The 25895-nt window shown below is 38.1% G+C and overlaps 1 protein-coding gene across 3 annotated transcripts in view; it reads left to right on the top strand.

The window, feature by feature from the left end:
* dlgap2a (discs, large homolog-associated protein 2a) overlaps window positions 1-24479 on the top strand; it is a 156809-nt gene extending 132330 nt beyond the window's left edge. For all 3 annotated transcript variants that reach the window (XM_082143082.1, XM_082143084.1, XM_082143083.1), the window contains 10 exons: window positions 564-723; window positions 1526-1745; window positions 9792-9851; window positions 11833-11982; window positions 13241-13479; window positions 19149-19234; window positions 19377-19831; window positions 21158-21249; window positions 22399-22551; window positions 24156-24479. In XM_082143082.1, the coding sequence (XP_081999208.1) occupies window positions 564-723; window positions 1526-1745; window positions 9792-9851; window positions 11833-11982; window positions 13241-13479; window positions 19149-19234; window positions 19377-19831; window positions 21158-21249; window positions 22399-22551; window positions 24156-24356 (1816 nt within the window). In that variant the 3' untranslated portion in view covers window positions 24357-24479. The remainder of the gene's footprint in view (window positions 1-563; window positions 724-1525; window positions 1746-9791; window positions 9852-11832; window positions 11983-13240; window positions 13480-19148; window positions 19235-19376; window positions 19832-21157; window positions 21250-22398; window positions 22552-24155) is intronic.
* Window positions 24480-25895: the final 1416 nt, after the last annotated feature.

Raw genomic sequence — 25895 nt, 5'->3', positions numbered from 1 at the left:
TTATATAAAAGTTATTCAGTAAAGACAACTCAAAACTAATTTTATAACTCTTTATACAATCTCTTTAAAGGTATTTTGAGTAACTTTTGTGAAATAGCATTACTCTTTTTTTCCTTTCCTCTGTCTTTCTCTTTTGGGGAGTCATGTGATGTTGTATTTTTTCTTGGTAGTATTGAGTATTGCACAGGTACAGTGGCTCATTAAGTAGCCTCTAATTTGCATTGTGCTTAATTTTCCGGCATTGATTGGATGCTTCAGCACAGCCAATCGAAATGCCATTTTTAGTTTGCATTGAATCAGAAAGAGAGGATGGCTGTAAATGAAATAGATAAATTATGTAAAAGTTGTTACATGATCCTTTATGTATTAATCCTTAGTTGTTATTAGATGATAAGATAGGTAGATGGATGGATAGATAGATAGATAGATAGATAGATAGATAGATAGATAGATAGATAGATAGATAGATAGATAGATAGATAGATAGAGTATATAATTCACTTTCTTTTTTATTACCTTCTCTTCCTTTCATTGTCATCTTCACTGCATGTCTCACTGTATAGTCAAAGCTACCATCTTCAGACCTCTAGGGAAATCCATCCCAGCATCACACTGGAACCATCTCCCAACTACAACTCGCCGAAGTTCCGCTCCAGGAACCAGAGCTACATGAGAGCGGTCAGCACCCTGAGCCAGGCCAGTTGCGTCAGCCAAGTCAGCCAGGTGAGAATCACATCTGCTCGGCTTCACATAGCTTAAAGTAATCTAGGGTTTTTCACACTCGTCAACAGTGCAGAAAAATACAACACTTACGGAGGATTTAGGCCCCATTTTCCCATTTATATACAATATAGTGTTATCGTGTTTGTCTGTTTCTAAATAGCCAGATTTATCAGCCTCTAACATCTAAATCTCTCTGAAAGTAAAGTAATGTGGGTTGTATTGATTTGTCTTGAGGTCTTACAACATGGTTTTTATTTCTTCGGACCCTCATTTTGCACACACGCTCGCTCGCTCTGGATTTCTAAGCACCATCAGTGGCTTGCTGTGGTCATTAGAGGATAATTCCCTTTCAATGGAACTTGATGGCAATCTTGGATTTTAGAGATTGCTAAATGGGAATCTGATGGCTAGTAAGAATCCTATCAGGCAAGTTCAGCTTGACTAGATATATCGCTTTATCACAAAGATGCTCATCTCAGATTTTTCAAGTCGATCTAACCAGTTATTGCTCAGGAATGGGAAGGATTTAAAGAAAGCATTTCATTTCCTCCGTCTTCTGCAGGAAGACTTAATGTTTGATCTGCAGAGATTCTGCCGTGACAATATCACAATTTTTATCTCACGTACTGTACAGTCCTGTGTAGATAAGATTAGACTGAACACTGGGACTGAGGGATAAACATAGGCCTAACAGCAAATAAAGCCATGAAAATGGAAGAAAGCAGCCAGATGAAAAAAGTAAGGGTGGATGGTTAGAAGAAACATGCTGAGATATATTGACTCGGTTTTTCTGTTTCTGCAGGTGAGCGAGACCGAGGTTAATGGACAGTTTGAGTCGGTGTGTGAATCCGTGTTCAGCGAGGTGGAGTCTCAGGCAATGGATGCTTTGGACTTGCCGGGCTGTTTCAGGACACGCAGCCACAGTTACCTGCGAGCCATCCAGGCTGGATTCTCACAGGACGATGACTGCGTCCCCTCCATGACATCATCAACTGTAACCTCCACCATCAGGTCGACCACAGGTAAGTGGGCTTTCCTTGTGGATAACCATGCACACTTTTGTCTGGTCTCGGCTTGTGTTTGTCTCAAAGCAGGAGTTGTGGCAGTAGCAGTATTCCAGATAACTTACTTACTGTATTCAGTGACTTAGGTTTGCCTTTAACAATACAAAAATAGTTCAAAAGCTGTGAATGATATATATATATATATATATATATATATATATATATTACAATTGACGGTTCTTTTGCTATTTACAATTTGACTCACATGTCCTATTAAAGTTAATGGCCAACTGATAAGTAACTTTTTACATATTTACTGATTTTACATAGTCTGATTCTGATCTTAAAAGCTTTAAGGCATACCTGAATCAGTTTTTATGAATACAGTTTCTGGTAATACAATTGTAACCTTCAAAACGATGAATGAGCAATTTAATTAAGAAAATGTCAGTTTGAAAACAAAAGTGCTTAGCTCAGTGATTACATAATTTCATGAATTTCATGAATATAAAATTTGCATGACTTAATTATTAAGAGCGTAAATGTTGAACCCTATGAAAGCATTGAAGAGTATGGTGTTTCCCAGTTAGATTCAGATCAGTGGAAAAGCTGTTCAAATGGTTATTTCTGAATGAATGCATCGTTTTACATGTAGCATGGCATGCATGCATGTGAACTGCTTACTGCAGAGTGATTGTTTTGTGTAAGGCTTCAAAACCCAGAGGTAAGTGCTGGTGTGCCTCAGAGCATAAGAATATGAACCCTATTGAATTCAATCCCCAAATATTGTGGCAAAAAATAAAATGGTGAAAAGTGAAACATCCAATTTTTTTTTTTGTAATATTGTGTCCAAATTAAGATATGACCTTTTTTATTCTTCCACTGTGTGTTTTGTCTCTCAAGATTTTCAATTTGGATCTCTACCTTGTCCTATTTTCTGCCTCAGTTGACTCTTGGCTAACAGACAGGGAGGGGGTGAAAAACAATGATGGAGACACAAGGTGGTGTGTATTGCGATCCCAAAATGTTTCTCAGTCGGATGATTGTCACTCTGTGGGCTTTCTGTTTCTCACTCTCGCACATCTCCTAGTCTCTACCTCTCTCTCTCTCTTTCCCTCTCACTTTCTCTTCCGGCTGTGGAAGCTGGTTTTAAACGTATCAGTTTTGAGTTCTCTCTCCTACAGGGTCCGCAACTGAAGCCGTGCTTGAGCGTTTGAGTTTTCAGGCGGTTTAAGGGTCAGTGGTGAAACAAGCCTCCTAAATAAATATAATTAAGTGTTATTGTGAATTAAGGCCAAAACATTTTGACAGAAAATATGTAGTAAATATGCTCTGGCGTTTTTTTTGCACTGCCTTCTCACTGAAATATGCTTGCAGTATAACGAGCAATATTGGCTTTCTCACAAAGGGAATCTCTTTAAAAACACTTGATTTTGAGCTTAATTTGACTAAATCCATTATAGTAAGTCTCATATATATTTTGCAACAGTGACTGGGCAAGGAATATTTCAAAGAATACAATCACTGATCACAAAAATTGCATGTGTTAAACTATTGATAAAGCAATGAGCTAATTTTTTGTTTGAATTTGGCTGTTTGTGTGTCGAGGTACCGGTTGAAGACAATGATTCCCCCAGTAAAGACCTGGTCATTGGACCGCTCATGTTCAATAGGGTTCATACCTGCTTTGTTGAGACACACACACACAAAAAAAAAGAAACGGAAAGCTTTTGCTCGCAATTGCCTCCTTTCAAGGCACAAAGCACAGACCTGCTCTGTCAGAGGGACCTGGTAATGCTCTATGAGATGCCGTTGTTATTATCCCCTGCAGGTGTCCTCAGGCTTCAGTTCTCTGTTTTGTGCTTTGAGAGATGAATATGCAAATAACGTATGGAGTGAGAAGGCAGAGTAATAACAGAGCTGTGAGTCAAAATGGGATCTATTTGCTAGCGTGATCACAATAACTCACAATAACTAGCTCCCGTCACCTAAAAACAGGGAGTTGAGATTGCGTTTGTTGCATACTGAGCAAACCTCAAAACAATTTGTACAATTTTACAAAGCCCTTCCATTTAAAGTGTGTACATACTTCTCTTTTTCTTATAAATAATTAATTCCCATATCCCTGCAATGGACTGTTAACATTTTTATCTGACCTGTGTGATAACATCATTCACACAAAAAAGATTTAACCCTGATCTGGCCTGAAACTGATTTTGGCTCACACATGTTTGGTTGAACTCTAAATGGAGCCTGCAAACAGCACAAATCCCCAGCTGGCCTCACCACTGGGCACATTATATACACTGGCATTTTTATATTTTTCTTCCAGAGGGAAATGATGTGCTGGAGGGCACTGGTTTGCTTAATGAGGACAATTTACTCAGCGAGGGGCCAGACTTAACCTCCATGGCCTGTGGGGATACAGGCTTCCGTGGGAGAGGAGATGAATCCAGCACCCTTTATGGTAATAGCTCACCCACCACGTCTCCCTCGTTACCCCCGCTGAAAACGAGTGCACCCATCAGGCCGCGCCCTGTTCAGTCAAGTGTCCAGGAGACGGCAGATCTAGCCCTGGCCATCAGCCAGCAGTGGAGGGATGATGTGTCAGCCATGCGTAAGGAGTTAGCCGATCTCAGAAAGGATCTGTGCACAGAGCTCAGAGCCTTTAACATGAACTTTTCCACCTTTACGCAACATTACAGCACCTGGTCACCGAGCTGGGTAAGAGAAACCCAGACAGCTGCTCCTCAAGTGTCTGTCAGCACCCAGGCAGGAAGCAAGACACTGGTGCGACAGAACACGGCAGACGCAGCGGTTAACTGCCCCTCACCAGTTGATCCCGATGTTTTTTCCATGTCTCCCTCAGAACCTGCAGATAAAAATGTCCTGCACATCTCGGCCTCTTCACCATTTTTTCAAACTGACCCCAACTCTGAATTAGCAGAGATTGATGACCCTACTTTTGCTAATCTTACCCCTCCAGATCCTGTTGATGTGGCGTCACTTTGTTGGCCTGATATAGATTCGGACTCAATGACTCCTCCAGATCCCCCAGAACCAGTGCCAGAGGTAGAACCGTATTGCTTTACGAAGTCATCAACTCCTGAGCATGTGGAATCCATTGTTTTAGACTTCACAAACGTAGAACTAGTGAACCTGGCCAGTTTGCAGTGGCCTAAACTGGATCCGGATGATATTGGCTCTCCCCCCCAAGAATCTCTTGATCGGCCCTCTCAAGAATCTCCGGAACAACCTGGTCCATATACAATGGACCTTGGTAGCACGTCTACACAGGAACAGTCAGTTCTAGAATCCATGCAACCATTATTGTTGAGTCATACAGACGAAGAACCTATGGACTTCACATCACTAGAATTGGACTCTGTTGTCCTGAGTCCAATGACCCCAGATTCTATGAATCTTCATGACTTAAAATGGCCAAGTTTAGAATCTCTTGAGCTCAATGTTTCTGGCTCTCAAAGCCCAGGTCCTGTAGATCTGGCTCTGCCAAATCCTCCAACCCCAGAAACTGTCTATGAATATTCCTGTGAGTCTACAGAACAAGAACCACCCTTTCCAGAACTACTGGACACCATTTATCTCCAACCTGCCACTCCAGAGCCTGAATCCCGAACAGAGTCTGACATATCAAACCCAACAAGTCCTGAACCTCATTTTCCTACTTGTCAAAAGCCAGCTGCACATGAACTAGACACTCAGGCTCTTGTTTTGTGGTCCAAAAAGGAAACATTCATGGTTTTTGCTGAAGAAGGTAGTGCCATTAACATCCCAGAGTCCTGCTCTGAAGAAGAAGAAGGCCAGAATGTTGATTCTCCTTACCCAATGATACATTTCCCAATACATCCAGACACTGTGGAATCAGCTCACCTGGAGTCTGAGACTCTCTACTCTGCCGTTCTGTGCTCAGTTGAGTCAGATACGTTTGATCCCGAAGTCACTAGCATGGATGAACCAACGTCCCATGAGCTGAATCCACCTGGACTTGCTACCATAGACCCAGCGACTGTGCACCCCTTCAATTTATCCCTGTTGGAGCTCCAGTCAGCTTTAGACGTATCTAAGAGCGAAACAAGTGATAATGGGTCACCAAAGGGAACAGCAGCCATAAGCAGCCCTTCTCATTCACTATCCGGTAGGGATTTCCTATGGATTCGATGGCAGCGGAAAGCACGTGGCCGGCAGCCAATGTCACGGAGTGCCAGTATGGAAATTTACCACAAGAAATACTCAAACAATTCAGTGATGTCTTATATGTCACTGTCACTCTGAGCTCACCAAAAAGTGCATGGAGCTACACGGGGTGTGCAATAGAAAATCATATATAATATTTATAGACAGAATATAAGACTGTTAGGTTATGTAGCAAGATGTTTACAGGTCTGTCTCCCCCAATTTGTGTTTGATTATATAAGAGAGAATGCGAAGTAGAGAGTGTTAAAAGGGAAAAAGTAGAAGGGATAAGACATTGTTACAATTAAGGCATGGATGAAGTCATGAGAGGGGTTGTAGCTAAAATATGTCTGATGACAGCAGTGGGACTGCATTAGTGTACTTCAGATATTCAGCACCTATTTATACTGCAAAACTGGTGAGTCACCTTGAACTTCACTCCTCTCCAGGGACACTCTCTGGCTTTACAGAGACTGAAATGTATTTTAGTAAATACTGTGATTGTTTTTTGGCAGAGAACGAAGATTTCCAGTCAAGACTCTCTCTCCAATGAACTTTAGAAATACAGAGTAAACTGTAAAATAAATCTCTGTATGAACTGGTCCCGGTTAAACCAGAAATTTGTTCCTTGGTCATGCTCTGAGAGGATGGGGGGGTAGGGAGAATACTTTTTCAGATGGAACAAAGAGTATAAAGTGGATGTCGACCAAAGACCTGAAACAACTGCATATCGCTTGTATACATCTTAAGGATTTTAATAATCTTTTTTTTCTCTGAATGTAATATAGTGGTTGTTTCTCTGGTATGAATGATGGCATCCTTTATTCCATTTTACTCAATGTCTTCAGAGCCAAAGTCTCACTGTTAAAGTGGAGGACAGATTAGTACTGTGAAATTTTCAAAGATACAACGTCTATGTTACGAAACTCTGTGAAAGTGACTACTGTTTCTTTTCTTTTTTTTTGTTCTTTTTTTTTTGCTCAAATCTTATAGAGATCTGGTGGGGAAATAGGACATGTTGAATGTGATATTTTTGGATTCTGGGTATATTCATAATATGTGGAAATATATCAGATATTAAATGGATATTTCTTAAGGTGAATTACATTTAAGGAATTTGGTTACTGATGTTTGACGCTCTGTTAATCTGCTGGGATTACATGAACATGGGATGTGTAATGGGATATAGATCTGCAGACCACAAAATTGCATATGGGTAAGGAATGAAGACCTGTGGTATAAACACGCACTTTGAGGTAACTGGTATACTTGTACAGTTAGTTGTAACCTTTTAAACAAAATTAATTATCTTACAAATCGATGCTAATCTTGCAAATCCACACCTATTATTATAAATGAGATACAAAATACTGTGCATCCTTATTATTTCCACATATAATATATTCCCCAGTGATTCCGTGTATTATTTTAAATGTACAGCCTATTGTATCCAGTGATCTTTCCTGCAAATATGAATAACATGACACACGCAGCTCTCATTAACTGCTATGAGAGCTCCCCATCTTCAAAACAAGATGCCAGTTTATTTGTGCCGATATGGTGACTGAAGCTATTAATGTCAAATCAGCAGTCTGTTTGTATTATTAAGAATATTATGTACATGTATGCGAGGGAATATCAGGGTACTAAAGAAAATACAAAAGGCAATCTCTAACAATTAAGATTTGGTTTGTATCGACAAATGTAATGCAATGACCTTGTATCTGACAATCAGAGGAAATTTTGAAACCGGATACAGTGATAAACTATTAGCATTCTAATTATTAGCAACAGTTTACATCTAATTAGTATGACAGAGTCATACTAAAACTGAAGTAGTTCTTGAAGTAGTTAATGTAGTTGAGATTGCAGTTTTACATTATTAGTAGTAGTGAAAAGTATTTTTTAATCAAGTGGTTGTAGCTAATGCATCTAATTATGTTTAGATTTATTTGCTTGTTTATTTATTTAAAGCCTGGACTTTCAGGGCTCTCTGCTTTTTTGTTAGTCAGCCAGCCAACTGACAGACATTTACAGTGAGTTTTGAGAACAGTGCAAATATTGGGTGGTTTTAAAAGCTTATAAAGACTTTAAATGTGTTTCCCTACAAATTAAATTTGGCATCATATCTTTAATCTGTAAATATTCAATGTTAGAATGGAAATCTTGGCTAATTCCCAGTTCGCATACCACAACTATGTATACAGTATGGTCATAAAATGGTCTTAATACAGCATCAAAGAGTCATTACAAACGGCGACCACGATTTTCTTGTGTAGCGCAAGAGGTTGTGGGAAATATTAACCTACAAAGCACAGGCAGATGCATATTTTGAACATTCACTAGAAATAGTATGCAATTTTGTGATTCAGTGGACACTAATCTTTATCTTATATACTATATCATACAATTAGCATGCGCATTGGGATTTAGCCATTGCTAACAGGTCTTCCTTTATTCATACCGGAGCTCTCAGGCCTTATTTTAAGCATTGTCCACACATTGCCCTCTGCTGTGCTGGAGAGCTATTTCTTAAGTAATAAAAGTGGGTTTTACATGCATATCTAGAACAGACCCACAGGTGCTTAAAGTGCAGGACAAAACTGACTGTAGCAAAACAAATAAACACATTAAGATGCTCATTGGTCCCATCCCCACTATATTAAGTCATTGCAAGTCTTTTCAGTGGGTTGGAAATACCTGACAGAGCCTTATGGGTCATTTAAGTGTAGTAAAAGCAGTGTTTCTTTGAGGGGTTTCCTGGTACTGCACATTTCATTGGCTGCTTGTGCATTGTGTGCCTTGTCTGGCTCATGAATGTGGGCTTTTAACCACCCAGCCTCAATATTGTTGTGCCACTGTGATTTTTTTTTTCTCTCTCTTTCCTAATGGCTTCAAAATTTCAGAATGAAACCACCTGGACTTTAAGGTTTCGAATATTAACCACAGAGATCTTGAAGCCTGAAAAACCATGTGAAAACGAGCCTCTTTATCTCTCTGTATCTTCACTTCTGTCAGCTGATTGTTGGTTTTTCTGAGATCAACTTAAATGTCTGCAATCATGATGATCTGTAACTAAGTGAATGTTATTAATTTCATTAAATAATAAAACAAGAACTTTTACATCAGAACATCAACTGTTTTAGGCCGTTGCATAGTGGACTCTGAACCAGGGGTGTTTTTAAACACTTTGTTGTAAGCTACAGTACCTCTCTCTGCTCAGTTCTCACATGTACGCATCCTTTTGTTTGTAAGCCTTATTATACTACTTGATCTGATGTAATAATAATATTAATTTCCTATAATAAAGGCCCTACAGGTAGACAAGTTTATAGCTGATCAAATTACCACAAGCAGTAACACTTTAGATGTAATTGCAAATCATTCAATGTGACATTACACAAAAGAACAAGTGATCAGAAGGTTCTGGAAGCAGCACTGAACTCATGCAGTTTTCATGAGATTGCAGCATTCAGTTTCAACATTATGATTTCATTTCTAAACTTTTTAGCTTTCTGACTAAAACACAGATGTTTAGTTTAGGTTGAGTGATTTTTATTTTTTTATTTTTTTGTGTGGTTTTGGGTCTGATGTATGTGGTCTCTTAAATACACAGTGGAAGATTTTTTTATTGTTATTATTATTATTCAAAAGATGATCACTTTTCATCAGGTGTTTTGTTATTAATTTTTATTTTCTAACTGTAAACTACCTGTTTACCTGTCAATCCCATGATGCAAAATTCAGTTTTGATGTATGTGTACTGAGCTCAAAATGTTGTATGTATGTATGTACTGTATGTTTGTGTCTGTATGTCTGTGTGTGAGTGTGGTCTGGCTTCAAAAGGTTTATGTGTATGTTTGCTTATAGGAATTCAGTTCCATCTCCCTTCTTCAGGCAGTGTGGACCGTCCTTCCCAACAGCCACCAGGTACAGACACCACTCATCTTTACATTATAGCTTTAACTCAGCATAATTCATCCTTCAATAGGGTTCATGTTCAAGTACCTGCATCAACTTAATCAAATACTGTATATCATTGTGCCTATTCTGAATTTTAAAACAGCCTTTGTTTAAGAGTTAAAAGCCACAAACCAAACTAACCAGCTAAGAGGTGAATCACAGCATTACAAACGTAAATTTGAAGCAAAAATTAAATAAATAAAAAGTCTTTAATGAGGGAAAGACTTATAATCCCATGAATTATTATGAATGATATAATCAAAGTAAAAACCATGGATAAATATAAAAACTTTTGATTTAAAGATGTTGATTATAAAGATAGACTATGCCATTCATGGTGCCAAAATAATTAGTCAAAATAATTCTTGGGAGTGTTCCCACACACTTCCATGAAGAATTATTTTGGCAAGATTTGTTGTTCTCTGATTGGTGGAAAATTTCTGGTGGATTTTCTTGCAGGATCATGGGTTATATCGCTTTTCACCAGGAATCATTTAATAATCAATCAATTATTTTATTTATTTATTGCGGACTGATGGCTTCAAAACAAAAACAAAAAATCCACTGTCCAAAAAAATGTTTACTTCCGGGACCCGACTTTTGCACTCTCCAGACTATTGATAAGAATGTTCAGCATTCATATTCTAACTGACAGTGATGTCACTGTGGTATTTGGATACTGAATTGTGATTGGTCAGGTCTCCCTTGCCTAAATTTCACCATTTACAGCTGTCTAATGATTCTTGAGTGCATCAAACTTAAAACAAGATGAGTGTCACTAACTTTAACACTGTTCTTTTGCAACCTTGTAATCACTAGTTTAGTCAGTGTGAAGCACTCTCACAAACTCGTTCTCTCTCATTTCCCCCTTCCTCCCTTCCTCTCTCTTCGTAACGATGAAAGCACGGTGTCATCACTCTTAGCTCATTTGATAAAACAGGCGGCACAGAGAGAGTTATGAGTCCCTGTTGCGTTATTTGTTTGGCTGTAACATCTATTTTTGTACCAGTGCTGCTGAATCACTCCGCTCTCTCCTTCTCCTTTCTCATTCATTCTCGGCCCTTCACTCTCTCTCTCTCTCTCTCTCTCTCTCTCTCTCTCTCTCTCTCTCTCTCTCTCTCTCGCTCCCTCGCTCTCTCTCTCTCTCTCACTCCCTCTCTCTCTCTCTCTCTCTCTCTCGCTCCCTCGCTCTCTCTTCCACTACCACTTTTTTATACGATCCATCTTTCTCTTTCAATCTCTCCTTATCTCTCTTTCATTCAAGCAGTCTTTCTGATTCAGTTGTTCACATGACCTTTCTGTGACTTTTTAAAGCTGGCTGATGTGATGAGACGTGGTTTAGCAGGGTTTAATACATTTTGTTCAGGATTCTTTGATGAATACATTTTAAATGTCTTTTCTGTCAATTTATTTTTTTTAAAAGAAAGAAAGGAAAACAAAAACAGACTGACCCCAAACTTTTGAATGGTTGTGCATATTTCACTTTCTCCTCGAAACACTTAACTCAATTAGAGGACGCATCCAAATCCAAGATCCATTTATCTGCCTGGTCCAGCTGTGTGGATTAGAGCAGAAAAAGATTTGTGGATAACCTTTTGCTCATCAGAACGCATGGCAGGGTTCACAGTCTGTTTACAAGAGTAATCAGAGTGCCATTTCTCACTGTTTTTCTCCCTTATTAATGAAGAGGGAGTTTTTGTTATAATTATGTATATATATAACTAGCTATAATTACGTCGGTAGACTCATTTATGACACATTTTGAATGAGTTATCAGCGCTAAAGATTTTTGTACTACAATATGTTCAATATTCAGAATAGTTGCCGATTAATTTGGTGTTGGCCGTTTCTTAAAGTTTTACATTTGGTCTACCTCCGATCTTGAATATTTGGTACCATCATGTTGATATACAGGAGATATTTGACTTTAAACCTCTCCCTCTAACAGCGGTCACCTACACACCCAGTACACCCACCTATAAGAGGACCCCTCCACCCGTGCCCCCTCGTTCCACCTCGAAACCCCTCATCTCCATCACAGCGCAGAGCAGCACAGAGTCCACGCAGGATGCCTACCACGAGGGACAGCTGGCCAGAGGTGGACAGTGCTATTGTAGTATTATTTATTAGCTTTTTATTATTTTATTATAAGCTTTAATGTAAATTTTTTGTAATTTTGTTGTGTGATTTTATGTTTTTTCTATTCATTTTATAAAAATCTTACATAGCTTTACATTTTTTTAAATTTATTTATTTTTGTAATTTTAGTACTTCAACTTAAATTTATTTTTTAAGTTTACGTTTTTCATCTAATATTTTATTTTAGCTTTATTTCAGTTACCCGAATACAAATTTTAATAGTTTTAGTTTTAGTTTACAATAACAACTCTGTATTATAACAACTAAATACTACATGCGTTTACCATACTTCTGACTATGCAAACAATGAGGGAACGTCCAGGTTTAATACCAACCTGGCATGAAACTCTAGATGGCGCAGGCTGATAGGTCCTTAACTAATTTGGTAGGGATCACATCATTATCTACATAGCGCAGCTGATTGGTTGCTGTTGCATCAGCGGCCAATGAGCTGCGGCACAACATTCATATACGGGTAGTGTTTGCAAGTCTGCAGCGTGCTTTCAGAAACCCTCCACCTTCCCCAGCTCCACCTGTATAGATCTGCTGCGGTGGTTATTTATTGTATGTTACATGTGCAGCTGCAGCATGTCTTACATGCTCACAAAGCAGCATGTTTGTGAAAGTTTTGGCAGTAGCAAGTCTCAGTACTTCCTCTGTGTGGCAGATCTATACCGCCAAGACCAAATACATTTACATTACCATATCCATTACCATTACCATGCCAATCTCTCTGAGAGTTGCCATGATAGAAATACAAGTTAAGCTCAATCGACAGCATTTGTGGTGTAATGTTGATCACCACACAAAATAATTCCACCCACCCCTTGCTTTAAAAAAAACAAAAAACATGGCTATAGTTGATTATAGTGAGGCATTTGTAATATATAAAGCAAAAAGGAAAATTTGGGGAAACTGTGAAGCTTTATCATTTAATAAAAGCACTTACATTAAAATTTGAGCTGTAATGTTCTTATCATTTTAGGTTTTTAGCCTTTATGTTGTCCAGGTAACGAAGTTGTAAAATTTAACGTAAAGGCTAGTAAGCGATTTCCTTCATACTAAAATCACGTTGATACGCAATAAAGGTATAATTTTTTTCACTAATATATTTCTTTCATTTTTAAGGAAATTTCCTTTAAATCTGAACATTGCATCATTCACAACCTCACTGTCTCTTTATATGTCCTCATCTTCTCTTTATGCTTATCCCACAGGCCTCTGGGGTTCTGATGGGTTGAGTCTGAGTTTGGGTCGAGCACTTTATAACTCCACTGACAGTCTGGACAGCGCCAAGGCCGTCACTATTGCCATGGAAGCGGCTGCCATGGCGATGGCAGGAAAGAGACACCCCTCCACAGACAGCCACAGCTCAGTAATGACCTGTGATAAAGCTGTGCTGGTGTCCAGGGCGGAAGAGTACCTAAAAACACCAAGGTCTTCAATAGGAATACAGGTGAAGTGTGAAGATCCTGCATCAAAAAAAAGAAGACATTTTCAAAATATCTTCTTTTGTGTTCCACAGAAGAAAGTAAAACTGTGTCTACACTGGACACGACAAAGCGACTGTTTCAAATCCATTTGTCCTTCCTATGAGAAGTATTGCAAGTGCTTGGGGTACGTCATAAATAGAACGAGGCATCAGTTTACTGTCGGGGATTTGTCGGGGAATCAGGAATGTTGTCCAGTGTAGACAACATCACTGATTATAACGGATTCGATAGTCTTTTGTAACGTCGCATTGTGCCGCTCACGTCCGGAGTAGACACGGTGTCATATAGATTTGGAACTTTCATTTTTCATTGAAATTATCATTTTTGAGTGAAATATATATATATATATACAGTGTTTATATATTATATACATTATAAAAGCTTTATCTTTTCCCTGTTTAATATTCAGACAACCACAGGTAAGCCATTCATAGGTTAATTTCATTGAGAAGTCTTTAGGTGGTCTTGAAACAATTCTTTCAGTTTTTCAGTTTTGGGGGCGGGGCTCCCCGTTTTGTTGACCAATGGTAAATGGAGGGTGTTTGGAAAACACTGTTTGCAGACAGTCATTGTTTTTTGTTTGTTTCTTTTTTGCAGTTCTTCTCAGTGACTTCAGCTTTAACTGGTCTGAATAGAAAGCTGCCTTTTCTTACCACTTCTCTGCTGTTTTGAGCCCCCGTCTGTCTGTTGTGAGCAAAATATTCTTGAATGTGCTGACTAATGATAAATGTAACCCACAAGCACTCATGCAAACTGAATCTTACCTAACCAAAGCAATGTAGGTTATTTTGAAGTCCAAACACTGAAGTGTATACAAACCCATACACCTCCAGTCTGTGTTGTCATGCTAAAAATAGCTTCCTGTGAGTCATCATACCGCAATCCATTAATTAACATTCAACTCAGGCTTCACTGAATGGGCTCTCCCTCTCTCTTCTTCCCTTAATCTCCCTATTTCCCCATCTCTATCTCTTTCGTCCTCCCTCCCTTTCTCTCTTGCTGTCTCTCGCCAGCAGTTATCTGACTTTGCCTTGTGAATATCTGTGTTGAGATCATGTCCTAATAATGTTAAATGGGTTTGCCTCCCTCAGCCCTTTGGTGCATCTGTTCTCCATTCATTGTCCACACTGCCCCCTAGAGGTTATGCGTAGAGGGAGCACAATTAACTGCCAATAGGGGTGAATTGAGTCCATAAATATTTATTACCGAGCATGAAACAGAATTTTGCATTATTATTTTTATAATAAAATGTGTTTGCCCGCCAGACTGCAATTATTTAGCAGTTTTCCTTGCATATACAGCACAAGTCTCTGTCACTCACTGCACAAGATGAGCCCGTCTCTGTTGTTCAATGGCCCTGTCCCAAATGGAACACTAAGCCCTCGCGATCTTCCTTCGAGTCCACACTTTCGAAGTCTGCGGGTTTCGTTGGCTCTAGAAAAGTGCGTATCGAAGGCGCATATTGGCAAAGGGAGCGCTCGAAAGCACCCCTCTGAAACCTAAAATGACAAACGGGACACCCTACAGTCTTGTGGACTTAAAGTACATGCATACGTGACGGCCATTGTAAGTTCACAAAACCGCAAGTGCACATGAAGTGTGCTATTTGGGACAGGGCAATTGAAACAAAATCTGTTACAAAAACAGCTGTTTTGCCAGCTTAATTTGAGGAATATCCCACATAGTTCTGGAGAACAACTAAGTACATTTATAGTTGTTGTTTTTAGCAGTTTCTCACCATGAAAATAGTTAAATTACAAAACTAAAAACTTATGTTGGTAAATTTTCTACTATGGTAAAAGCGATTGAAAGATTTCGAGAGTCACAACAGATTGACTTTATTAGTTTACATGTCTTTGATTTGAGTTGATTTAATACGTCTGGATTTAATCATGCATCATGTTGCATTTTCTAATAAAGTGACCAGCCTGTGGTTTATTTACCTTTTTTTTCTTCTCCAAAACCAATCTTTAATTAAACATGGCACTTGCCAAGCTTTAAACTTGAATCCTGTTTATGTTGGGAGTACACTGGTCAATATGCTCTATTAAACTGCACGTCATATAAGTGAGAATGTGATGTGTGTAATTTGACATTCTATCTTAATGTATGGAGACAAATCTAAGTAAGCATTCATCGGATGATTTCTGTGGAGACTGTAAACACAGTGTCTCTATGGCACTTTTGACTTGACGTAGTAAAATTTGATCAACCAATGGTGTGATTTTGGGGTATGATACCTGTTTAGTTGAACGACGCGTGATAGACTGGTGTAGAATTTAGAAATACCACACTAAACATCAATATTATGTGAATATTTTTCAGATTGTGCAGAGAGGAAAGTCTTGGTGTATCCTTTCTGGTAGATGCAGAGGGGTTGTAGTTTGTGAGCTGTGTTGGATTGTGTCATGAAAGTGGTCAGATCGACAGGAAAAGAAAAGCAAGCTGACGTCAGTTGTCATCTCCCTTTTTTATCCTGCCTGACTGAAACTCATTTCCCCGGCCAGTCTACTGATGATAATCCACTATTTCCTGGTTCCTAGTTTGAAATCATTCCTTCCTAGCTGGAAATCATTCAATTTATTCAAAATTCACTTTGCGTTGACTCATTCCTGTCGTTTAGTAAAGGAATATATCACCCAATAATGAATATTGAGCCATTATTTACTCAGCCTCTTGTCACAACAAATCCATACTTTTACTTTTTGGTGGAGCATCAAAAGTAAATCGCTTTTTTGTACATTAACTTTTGATGAAAATAGCCTTTAGATTTTGTCCAATTGTCTTCAACATATTAATTCATTTTAGGCCGTTTTATTCTGACAAAAATGGTATCTAATTATACAGTAGTTGACTATTTAATGAATGAGGCATTTAAATAGCACTTTACTGTTCACCCAAAGCATTTTACAGTCAAATGAGGGTGTCTCTCCTCAACCACCACCAGTGTGTAGCATCCACTTGGATGATGCGACGGCAGCCACAGAACAACAGCGCCAGTGCGCCAGGATACTTGGCCAGGACACCGGGGTTTCACCCCTACTCTTTACGAGAAGTGCCATAGGATTTTTAATGACCACAGAGAGCCAGGACCTGGGTTTAATGTCTCTTCCGTAGGACTGTGCTTGGTACAGTATAGTGTCCCCGGCACCCCCTGCTGGCCTCACTAACACCTCCTCCAGGGTCAACCCATGGAGCAACTGCCTCCATCCAATCAACAACTGATGGATTATTATTAAAATTTTTTTGATAAGCCGTTTTACTCAGATCTACATCACAATATGGATGAAAAGATCTGTTGCTACTTCTGTCTTTTTGACAACATTCAAAAAACAGCTGAAAACCAATCTCTTCCGTGAGCACTTAACCTTATAGAAAAAAGAAAAAAAAAAAGAAAAAAAAATTCCTTTCCCTTCGAAACACCACTTATCAGGCTTATGCTACTCTGAATAATACCTGAACTTCGTATTTTGAGCACTTTATGATGACTCGCTGAATTTAGTCCTAATTTGTAAGTCGCCTTGGATAAAGGCGTCTGCTAAATGACTAAATGTAAATGTAAATGTTCTGTTACATCGCAACTTTACTTATTTATCGACAAGATTAACACTGATTCCAAGTCACCTGAATTGCTTTCTTGTCATTTTCTTCCTCACATAAAGTTATCAAATGACTTCAGAAGACTTTGAATATAGTGCATGAGTCATATGAACTGCTTTTATGGTGCTTTTTTTATCCTTTTTTACTTTGACACTGACAGCCCCTGGTTACTGTCAACCCTTTGCACCTTTACCACACAAGTTTTGAGATTTGTTTAAATGTGACACAATGAATGAAGTGACACTCCAGAGTGCTGCAGTCCAAAATACAGTTTTGTATCTATGAAGCAACCGAGACCACAGTGTGCTCTACCTCACACATTATCAAACAGTGGAGGGAAGCACTGCTCACCTAGCCGTAATCCCTATGGAGTGAATTGTGTCTGAAGAAACCTCATACCCTGACCCTCGTTCTTTCATGCCTGACAGTCTGACTCACTCAAACAGAATTCCTGTGCTCAGCCTTCCTGCTTTTTGACGTTCTCAGTGGTCAGACCGTTAGATCAGGGACAGCTGATTTGTCTGATCTGTGATGTGAATCATCTTGTTCTCTGATTGTGAGGTCACCCTTCCCTTCCTGTCCTTCTCCAGCGCTTGTGTGAGTCACACTTTCTTCAGATGGTCTGATGTTCTTAGTAGTGACAGACACTTCTAAGCAACAGACATCTTTTTTTGATATACCTGAAAGATTGACCTTCAGTTTGTTATTACAGTTATTCAAGTTATTACAGAATGTCTTTTTAGCTAATTAAATGTATTTACCATCTCAGGAATGTATTATAATGGCCTACAGATCATTTTAATTGTCATTTAGTGATAATTGTTAGAAATAACTGCTTAATTATTTAAAATAAAATCAATAATACATACTACTGTTCAAATGTTTGGGGTTGGTAAGAGTGTTTCTTCTGCTCACCAAAGGCTGCATTTGGTCAAAATACAGTAAAAATCATAACATTGTGAAATATTACAATTTTAAAATAACGAGCTGAATTTCAGCATCATTACTCAAGGCTTCAGTGTCACATGATCTTTCAGAAATCATTCTAATATGCTGATTTGGTGCTTAAGAAACATTTCTTATGATCAGTGTCGAAAACAGTTGTGCTGCTTAATATTTTTGTAAACGTTTTTTGTGAAAAACATGATACAGTCATATTCTTTTATGAATAGAAAGTTCTAAAGAACAGCATTTATTTGAAATTGGCCTTTTTTTTGTATCAATTCAAAAGTCTTTAGTCTCAGTTTAATGCATTATTACATAGGCAATATATAGTGTACTGTAAATGTATATGTACACACATACAGACACAATTATTTAAAATATTCTGTCTGTGCTGCTGTTTGGACCTACGGTTCACTTGACTAAACAACTCTCACTCCAAAACAGTCACTCTAAGTTTCTCAAGAGTTTAATGCATTTCTCATAGTTTATTACCTCCTGGCTTGAGTTTCCACCAGCTTCCTCAGTGGCTCTTGACTGGGCATGGGGCATTTTTTTGTACTTGAAAGAGAATTTTTCACTAAATCAATGTTTAAAACCTTCTTATTTATTATGCCAGATTACATAATGAATACAATTATTTAAAAATGAGCCTCTCCTACTCTTTTTGAAATGTTTGGATAGCACATTATGCATTATTTATTGAGTTACTTGTGGACTTGAAACTATGTGGGTGTGCAGTTTTTATCTCTAAGTTTCTGTAGACTCAGCCTGGTATATCACACTGAGCTGTTATTTTTTTTGCATTAGCAGGTTGCACTGGTTCGTGACTTGGGACTGAACTTACAATTTTATGATCAGTGGCTACCCCATTCATGTGCACATACAATGGGATGCAAAAGTCTGACACTAAATTATAAATACAGAGTTAAAAATTTGATGTAAACTTTGAAATACTAGTTTGAGGATTTAATATTCTGCACAATTTATAGATCACAATAGTAATGCTTATCAAATCATTTGTGATGAAGCATTATAAGTATGAACATGGTCAATAATCATCAGTTAAAGGTCTGTTTTGTCATTGTAGGTGGAAGCAGCGACTGATTCTGAGTGTGAAAGCAAAGGCTCTCGAGAGTATCAGTCTGTTGGGATTCAAGTGGAAGACGAGAGACGGTAAATACAGAGCACATCTGTTTTATCTCTATGTCTGAACGGTTTGTGAGGTGCGAACCGCTGAAGTACTAGCTGAGTGTGAAATGTTGTTGTCTCTGAGTGTGAAATACTGTCTCATTTGAGATCTTTCTCTCTTATACAGACAGGGCCGATTTAAGCGGTCCAACAGTGTCACCGCCGCCGTTCAGGCTGATCTGGAGTTGGAGGGTTTTCCTTTAATGGAGGATAAAGGTCTTCAGTTTGGCGGAGGTTTCCAGCGTCACAGCGAGCCCAGCACCCCTACGCAGTACGGCGCCGTACGGACCGTCCGCACTCAGGGTCTCTTCAGCTACCGTGAGGACTACCGCACCCCCACGGAGCCTCCGAGTCCCCAGCGTAGCCCCGAGCCCTGGCTGGAGCCCTCGCCACGGGAACCTGTCGCCACCGTGGCGGTTACAGTGACGCCGCCCCAACCTTCTGATTCAGGAAGAGCATCGCCCTCATGCAGGAGGGACGGAAGCTGGTTCATGCAGCTGCTGCACACGGAGACGAAAAAGATGGAGGGGTGGTGCAAAGAGCTGGAGGGAGAGGCGGAAGAGAACGATATGTCAGAAGAAAGTGAGTTAACAGAGCCCCGATTTTATGAGCCGTTAATTCTTTATATTATAATATTTTTTTGTTGGAGAGTTTGGCTCCAGGTTTCAAAGTGTCAGGTATGAATCCAAAGAAGTGTCACATTTAACCATGAAACGTTTTTGCAGAGCTCCAGGTTATTAGAGCCTCACACTGAGAGTGCTGCCATGTGAGCAATTATTTCTGTCAACATCTGTCAAGTTTCCATGGCAAAGAGCTCAGAGCAGCGCTGAGACTCTGAACAACAGACTGAGAGAGACAATGCACAGAAATCAATGCGTAAGAATGGATTGGAGTATGAGTGTGAAAGTGTGAATCACCTGTGTTGTGGAGTTCATGAGAGTATTTACATACTTTCAGATTCTTGAATTTGAAGAAGAGCTTGCTTCTTGGCAGTCACAATTACTACACACTGCATCTGTCATGTTCCCATTGTACTTTGACCCTGTTGAAAAAGCTGGTTTACTGATCTCAGATGGTTTAACATGGCTTTCCAGTTTGCGTTTTGCTGGTCGGCCAACTGGTCTCCCAGCCTGACCAGCTGAAAAGTACCCAAGACTGCGAGACCAGCTAACACCAACAAACTAGGTTAAGCTGGTTTAAAATCCATGAAGACCATTTAATTGGGTGTTAAGTACAATTTCTCCATAAGCAACAACTTTCTTGTTACCTACAGCACTTACACTTGAAAACAGCTAATGTAGTACACTGTCTTTCAGAAGTTTGTGGTCAGTTTTTGTCAACCAAGATTGGCTTATTTTGTAAAAAAATATATGTTAAAAACATTTTTAATATAAAAACTATTTTAATATAGTTTAAAATGTAATTTATTCCTTTGATGGCAAAGCTGAATTTTCAGCATCATTACTCAAATCATTCTAATATGCTGATTTGGTGCTCGAGAAACATTTCAGTTGTGCTGCTTAATATTTTATGTAAACCATGATTAAAAAAAATGTAGGACTCAGAAGAACAGCATTTATTTGAAATAGAAATCTTTTATAACACTATAAATGTCTTTACTGTCAATTTTATCAATTTAATGCATCCCTGCTAAATACAAGTATTATCTAAAAGTATTATCTATCAAATCTTACTGACCCCTAACTTTTGAACAGTTGTGTACTTTTTGCCTACATGAATACTTACAGATTTCGCATTTTCTGCTTTCTAGCAGAAACATATGCATGATCATGTGCAAGTTCGCTGGTAGACACTTTATGAAATCTATTAACTGTATAAATGTGTGAGATTTTCAATAGCTCTCATGATTATTAAATATTTATCTCTCTTTCCCTGTTTGTGCATTAGTCCTGGGGAAGATCCGGAGTGCTGTAGGAAGCGCACAGCTCTTGATGTCCCAGAAATTCCAGCAATTTTATTGGCTTTGCCAGCAGAACCTAGTAAGTAACATCAGTGCACATATGCCAATTTGTACATGAGTTTGTGTTCTATTTATGTTATTGTGCTGCGCTTTGTACTCACGGCAGCTCTTCCCACGACACACCACTGCACTTCCACGGGGGCTGTCTGTGCTGGAGTAATTGTGGTGTACTTGACGGCCTTTTGTTCTGCTGTCATATTTATTAGATATGATACACAGCAGCACATCAGCTGATCTGAGCCAGGCATGCAGAGAACATAAATGACCAAGTACTGTGGCATACAAAGTAGAGCAATGTTTTAGAAAACAACCTAAATTCTCCTGAATAAAATACTCTATTCAGTGGCATACACTCACAGTGGTTGATTAGGCCACATACAGATTTATGAAATAACAACAAATAATAAAAAATGTAGTCATTGCATCAAATAAAAATGGTAACACTTCAGCTTGACTTCAAGCTCTTACAGTTTTCAGCCCTGAAATCTGTACACATTATAAAGCTGTGCAATCTGTGGAGGATTAGATGTGCCACTTAAAAGTAATGGAAACACTTTACAAAGATTATGGAACACATATTCACTATTTTCCTTCAATAAACTTATAATAGTTTGATAGTAAGTAAGGTAGATGCTGTAGTGGTTGTTTAGGTATGGGGTAGGTTTAAGGGATCTAAAATATGGTCATGCAGAATGAGGCATTAATATATGCTTTATAAGTACTAATAAACAGCCAATATACAAGTAATATGCATGCTAATAAGCAACTAGTGATCTAAAGTGTAACAAATTTAAATGAAGAAATCTATTATCAATGCATTTAATTGCAAATAAAAATGTAAATAATTAAATTAGCATGTTCAATTTTTAAAAATTCATATTAAAAATAAAATTTCACAAAACAGTACATAATAATTTGATAAATGCCATGTTTAAATGGCATTAATAAAGCATTTAAATTAGTTTTCTTTATGTATTTGCCAAATGCTTTTGTTTATACATTTATAACTTGAGTTTAAAAAACAAAAATGTCATTATGCAGTTCACTCATGCAAACTCCATCAGCAAATGGAGAAGGAAAAGTATTTGGTAATTTTTTAATTAGAAAAAGTATGTTTCAGTTTATTATTATTTATTATTATTATATGTTTGTCAACTTTTTGTTGCAGGACCCCAGTGCCATGCCTCGGCCCACCTCTCAGGACCTGGCCGGGTTCTGGGACCTGCTGCAGCTCTCCATCGATGATGTTACCTCCAAATTCAATGAGCTGCAGAAGATCAAGTCCAACGATTGGAGGCTTATTGAGAGTCCTGTGAAGAAGGTGAGAACTGATTGGTTAAAGGACTTTTGATGGTCATCAAACCTAATTTCATGCTTCTGATTGGACTGATAAAAAAATTTTTATTGGCACATATACTACTGTTCAAAAATTTGGGGTCAGTAAGATTTTTTTATACATTAATTATGTTACAAAAAATCTATCTCAAGATGCTGTTTTTTTTTTTTTTTAGCTTTCTAGTCATCAAAGAATCTTGAGTTTTTTAAATCACAGTTTCCAAAAAAATATAGGGGTAATTCACCCTAAAATTAGAATGAAGTCATAATTTACTCACTCTAGTGTTGTTTAAGTGCAGTATGATGTTCTTTCTTTTTCAGAACACAATACGAGAAATTAAAAAACAATGTTCCACTCACAATCGTCCATATAATGGCTGTGAATAGCGACCAGCATCAAGCTTTTAAAAAAGACACAAAAGTATCACAAAATGGTCCGATGCTACACGTCTCATATATTCCAAATGTTCTAAGGGGTATATGATTGTAACGCTATATTAAAGTCCAATGAAGATGAAGATGATCAGGGTTAAAAATTAAAGTGAATATTTATTAAATAAAACTGTATGCTGTATTATGCATCCCAGACAAGTAATTGGCAATGTAATTTTGTTAAGAAAGACTACGCGACCACGCACATACGTATTCAAATGCGCCATCACCACTTTCACAGATTCACGTTTTTGAAGTTTACACAGAGATGATAACGCTATTGCTTTCAAAACTGGTTTTCAAAAATGTGCACTTTAAATCCTATTTCAAAGTTTGTGCTCTCAGGCCATCAAAACGCCATTGTCGCGTAAATGAACGGCCAGAATGCATTAAAAGGTTTCTGTTTTTAGTCTTCTGTGAACGGCTATGCGTTCGTTAGACTCTATTAGCACTACAGTCAAAACCCGGAAGAACAATTCACCCCTGGTCACCTAAAAATGTTCCAATGGGTTTTTCAATTTATGAGTAAAATAAGGTCTATGGTGAACATAACTTGACGATACTGATGCTCTAAAACGTAAATTACACACACCCATATTGAAAACACAAATTTTGAAGTTGTAATGTTTATTAAAAATAAATTAAAAATTCTAATAGGTAACTAGATAAGAGGAAACTGGCGAATTAGTATTCCAGGTTTTGAAGTCATCCCTGCGGCACTCTATTAACTACCATTGTATGGACGAGTGTGAGAAGGAAATTTTAAAAAAAATCTCATTTTGTGGTCTGAAAAATAAATAAAGGAATATGGCATTAGAACAACACCAGGGTGAGTAAATGATGACTTAATTTTCATTTTAGGGTGAACTATCCCTTTAAGGAGTGCAACTGTTTTCAGTAATTCAGCTTTGCCATCATAGGAATAGATTACATTTTAAAATATATTAAAATAGAAAACAGTTGTTTTAAAGGGTAAAACCCCCCCGCAATATTTCAGTTTGCAGTCTTGGTGCAAACTTTTGAACAGTAGTGTATAGTTTATTAATTCAATCAAATATGTAATGTATCTATATCTCTAGTCTGCTGCAGATATTACCTGACACACATTTATTTGTACATTCATATCTTGTGTTCGGATATTATTTGTTGTTGTTCCAGCTCCCGCCGCCAGTACCAAAGAAGACATTGCGTAAGAGTGTGACGAGGGAAAAATCTTTGGATCTCCCTGATCGTCAGAGACTGGAGGCACGACGGCGCCTAATGGCGGCCAAACGCGCTGCTTCATTCCGCCAAAACTCAGCATCAGAGCGGGCCGACAGCATCGAGATCTATATACCGGAGGCCCAAACACGGCTCTGAGAGTCACAGGGAACACCTTTATAATACCATCATCATCATTCTCAGTAACAGAGCCAGTTCGAACTATCACAATACATTCATCAAGCGAATCAAAAGAAACAAGGGTTTCGTACCTGTCAAAAGTGTCAAAAGGGTTTTGTAACTTGTTTCAGAACTGCCTAAAACATCCATGTGAAGTTTATCCTGTTTAGGGAAACATACTTCACCAAAATAAACATATTGCACAACATATCGCAATTGTAGACCCACGTGAAAATGACATTGCTTGATAAAGCAAAACTTTAGATTTAAGCTTTAATCACAGCGGAATATCAAGTCCAATCTGATGATCCCTTTGTCTTTATGACATCCATTTAGCACTTTCAAAATGGAAAAAATTGCATTTTTATGCCTCAAATCTAAACTATTTATTTATTTTCATTAAATGAAGAAACCTGAAGAAAAGTCTTTAGGTCCGGTTCCATCTGGTTCCATCCATTCAAGTTTTGTAGCTTTATATTTCCATGGTTACATTTCATTTCTCTCTCTCTCTCTTTATCTTTTTTTTTCTTTTCTTTTTTCTCTCTTCCCAGTGAAGTTCATAGTATTTTTCTCATGAACTCTCTTGTGAGCATTTATGTAAGTGCCAGTGCTGAAATACCTCAATCATACATTTTAGACTGAAGCCGTAGGCCAGAGCGGACAGTCACAATCACAGCCTTTTAAAAAACATTGTTGGTCACACTGTTATGGGCAAACTTAAATCTCAGCCTGAGGGTTTACACTGTCAGAGAGATTAGAGATTCGTTTTTATTATTCTCCTACTTACTGATATATAATATACAGCTGTCACACTACTACATATTTGATGTTTATGGTTTATGTCATTCTAGAGGAATTACTGTAGGATTTTGGGTGCAATTGCTTAAACCCTAAATTCAACAATGTAAAGGTTCAAAAATGCATTTTTGCACTTTCTTCTTCTAAATGTATGTTTGTATGTATTTCCAAGGGAAATGAAGTTCTAAAAGATATTGTTGCAGTTGAATTGCAAGGTTTTGTGAGACTATCGATTTATCGTTTCAGGTCTCTGAATGTTTTCATGCCTCACATGGTCATTCATCAGTTTGCATTTATTTTTACTGAACCATTTTTCTCTCCATATGCTGTTATCAAGCATCTGACCCATGTTCTGCGCAAAAAAAAACTAAAAAAACTTCTTTTTATGTTCTTTCTGTATGTCTTGACAGAGAATCAATGATTCTGTCTCGGTTGAAGGAGATGTCGGGTGTTCCCATAATTATCTAGATGGCTTGGCGGTTGGTGATATATGTTTTATCTATTAGACTGCCTGCGGTCCAAATACCACACATCTGTGAGAGTGTGCAGAATGATAAGTTCAATTTAACCCTATAATCAAAGTAGAACTGTTCTTGAGTCTATTTGATGGCATTTGTCCGAACAGGTGACTTCAGTACACAGGAGGATGGTTGATTATATTGGATGATCAAAACCGAAGGTCGATGCTGCTTTGGATTGTTATACAATCATTGAATTTGT

The sequence above is a fragment of the Leuciscus leuciscus genome (genome assembly GCF_965113295.1).
Source record: "Leuciscus leuciscus genome assembly, chromosome: 17".
Classification (NCBI taxonomy): Eukaryota; Metazoa; Chordata; class Actinopteri; order Cypriniformes; family Leuciscidae; genus Leuciscus; species Leuciscus leuciscus.
This window is presented reverse-complemented; position numbering and strand designations above follow the sequence as displayed.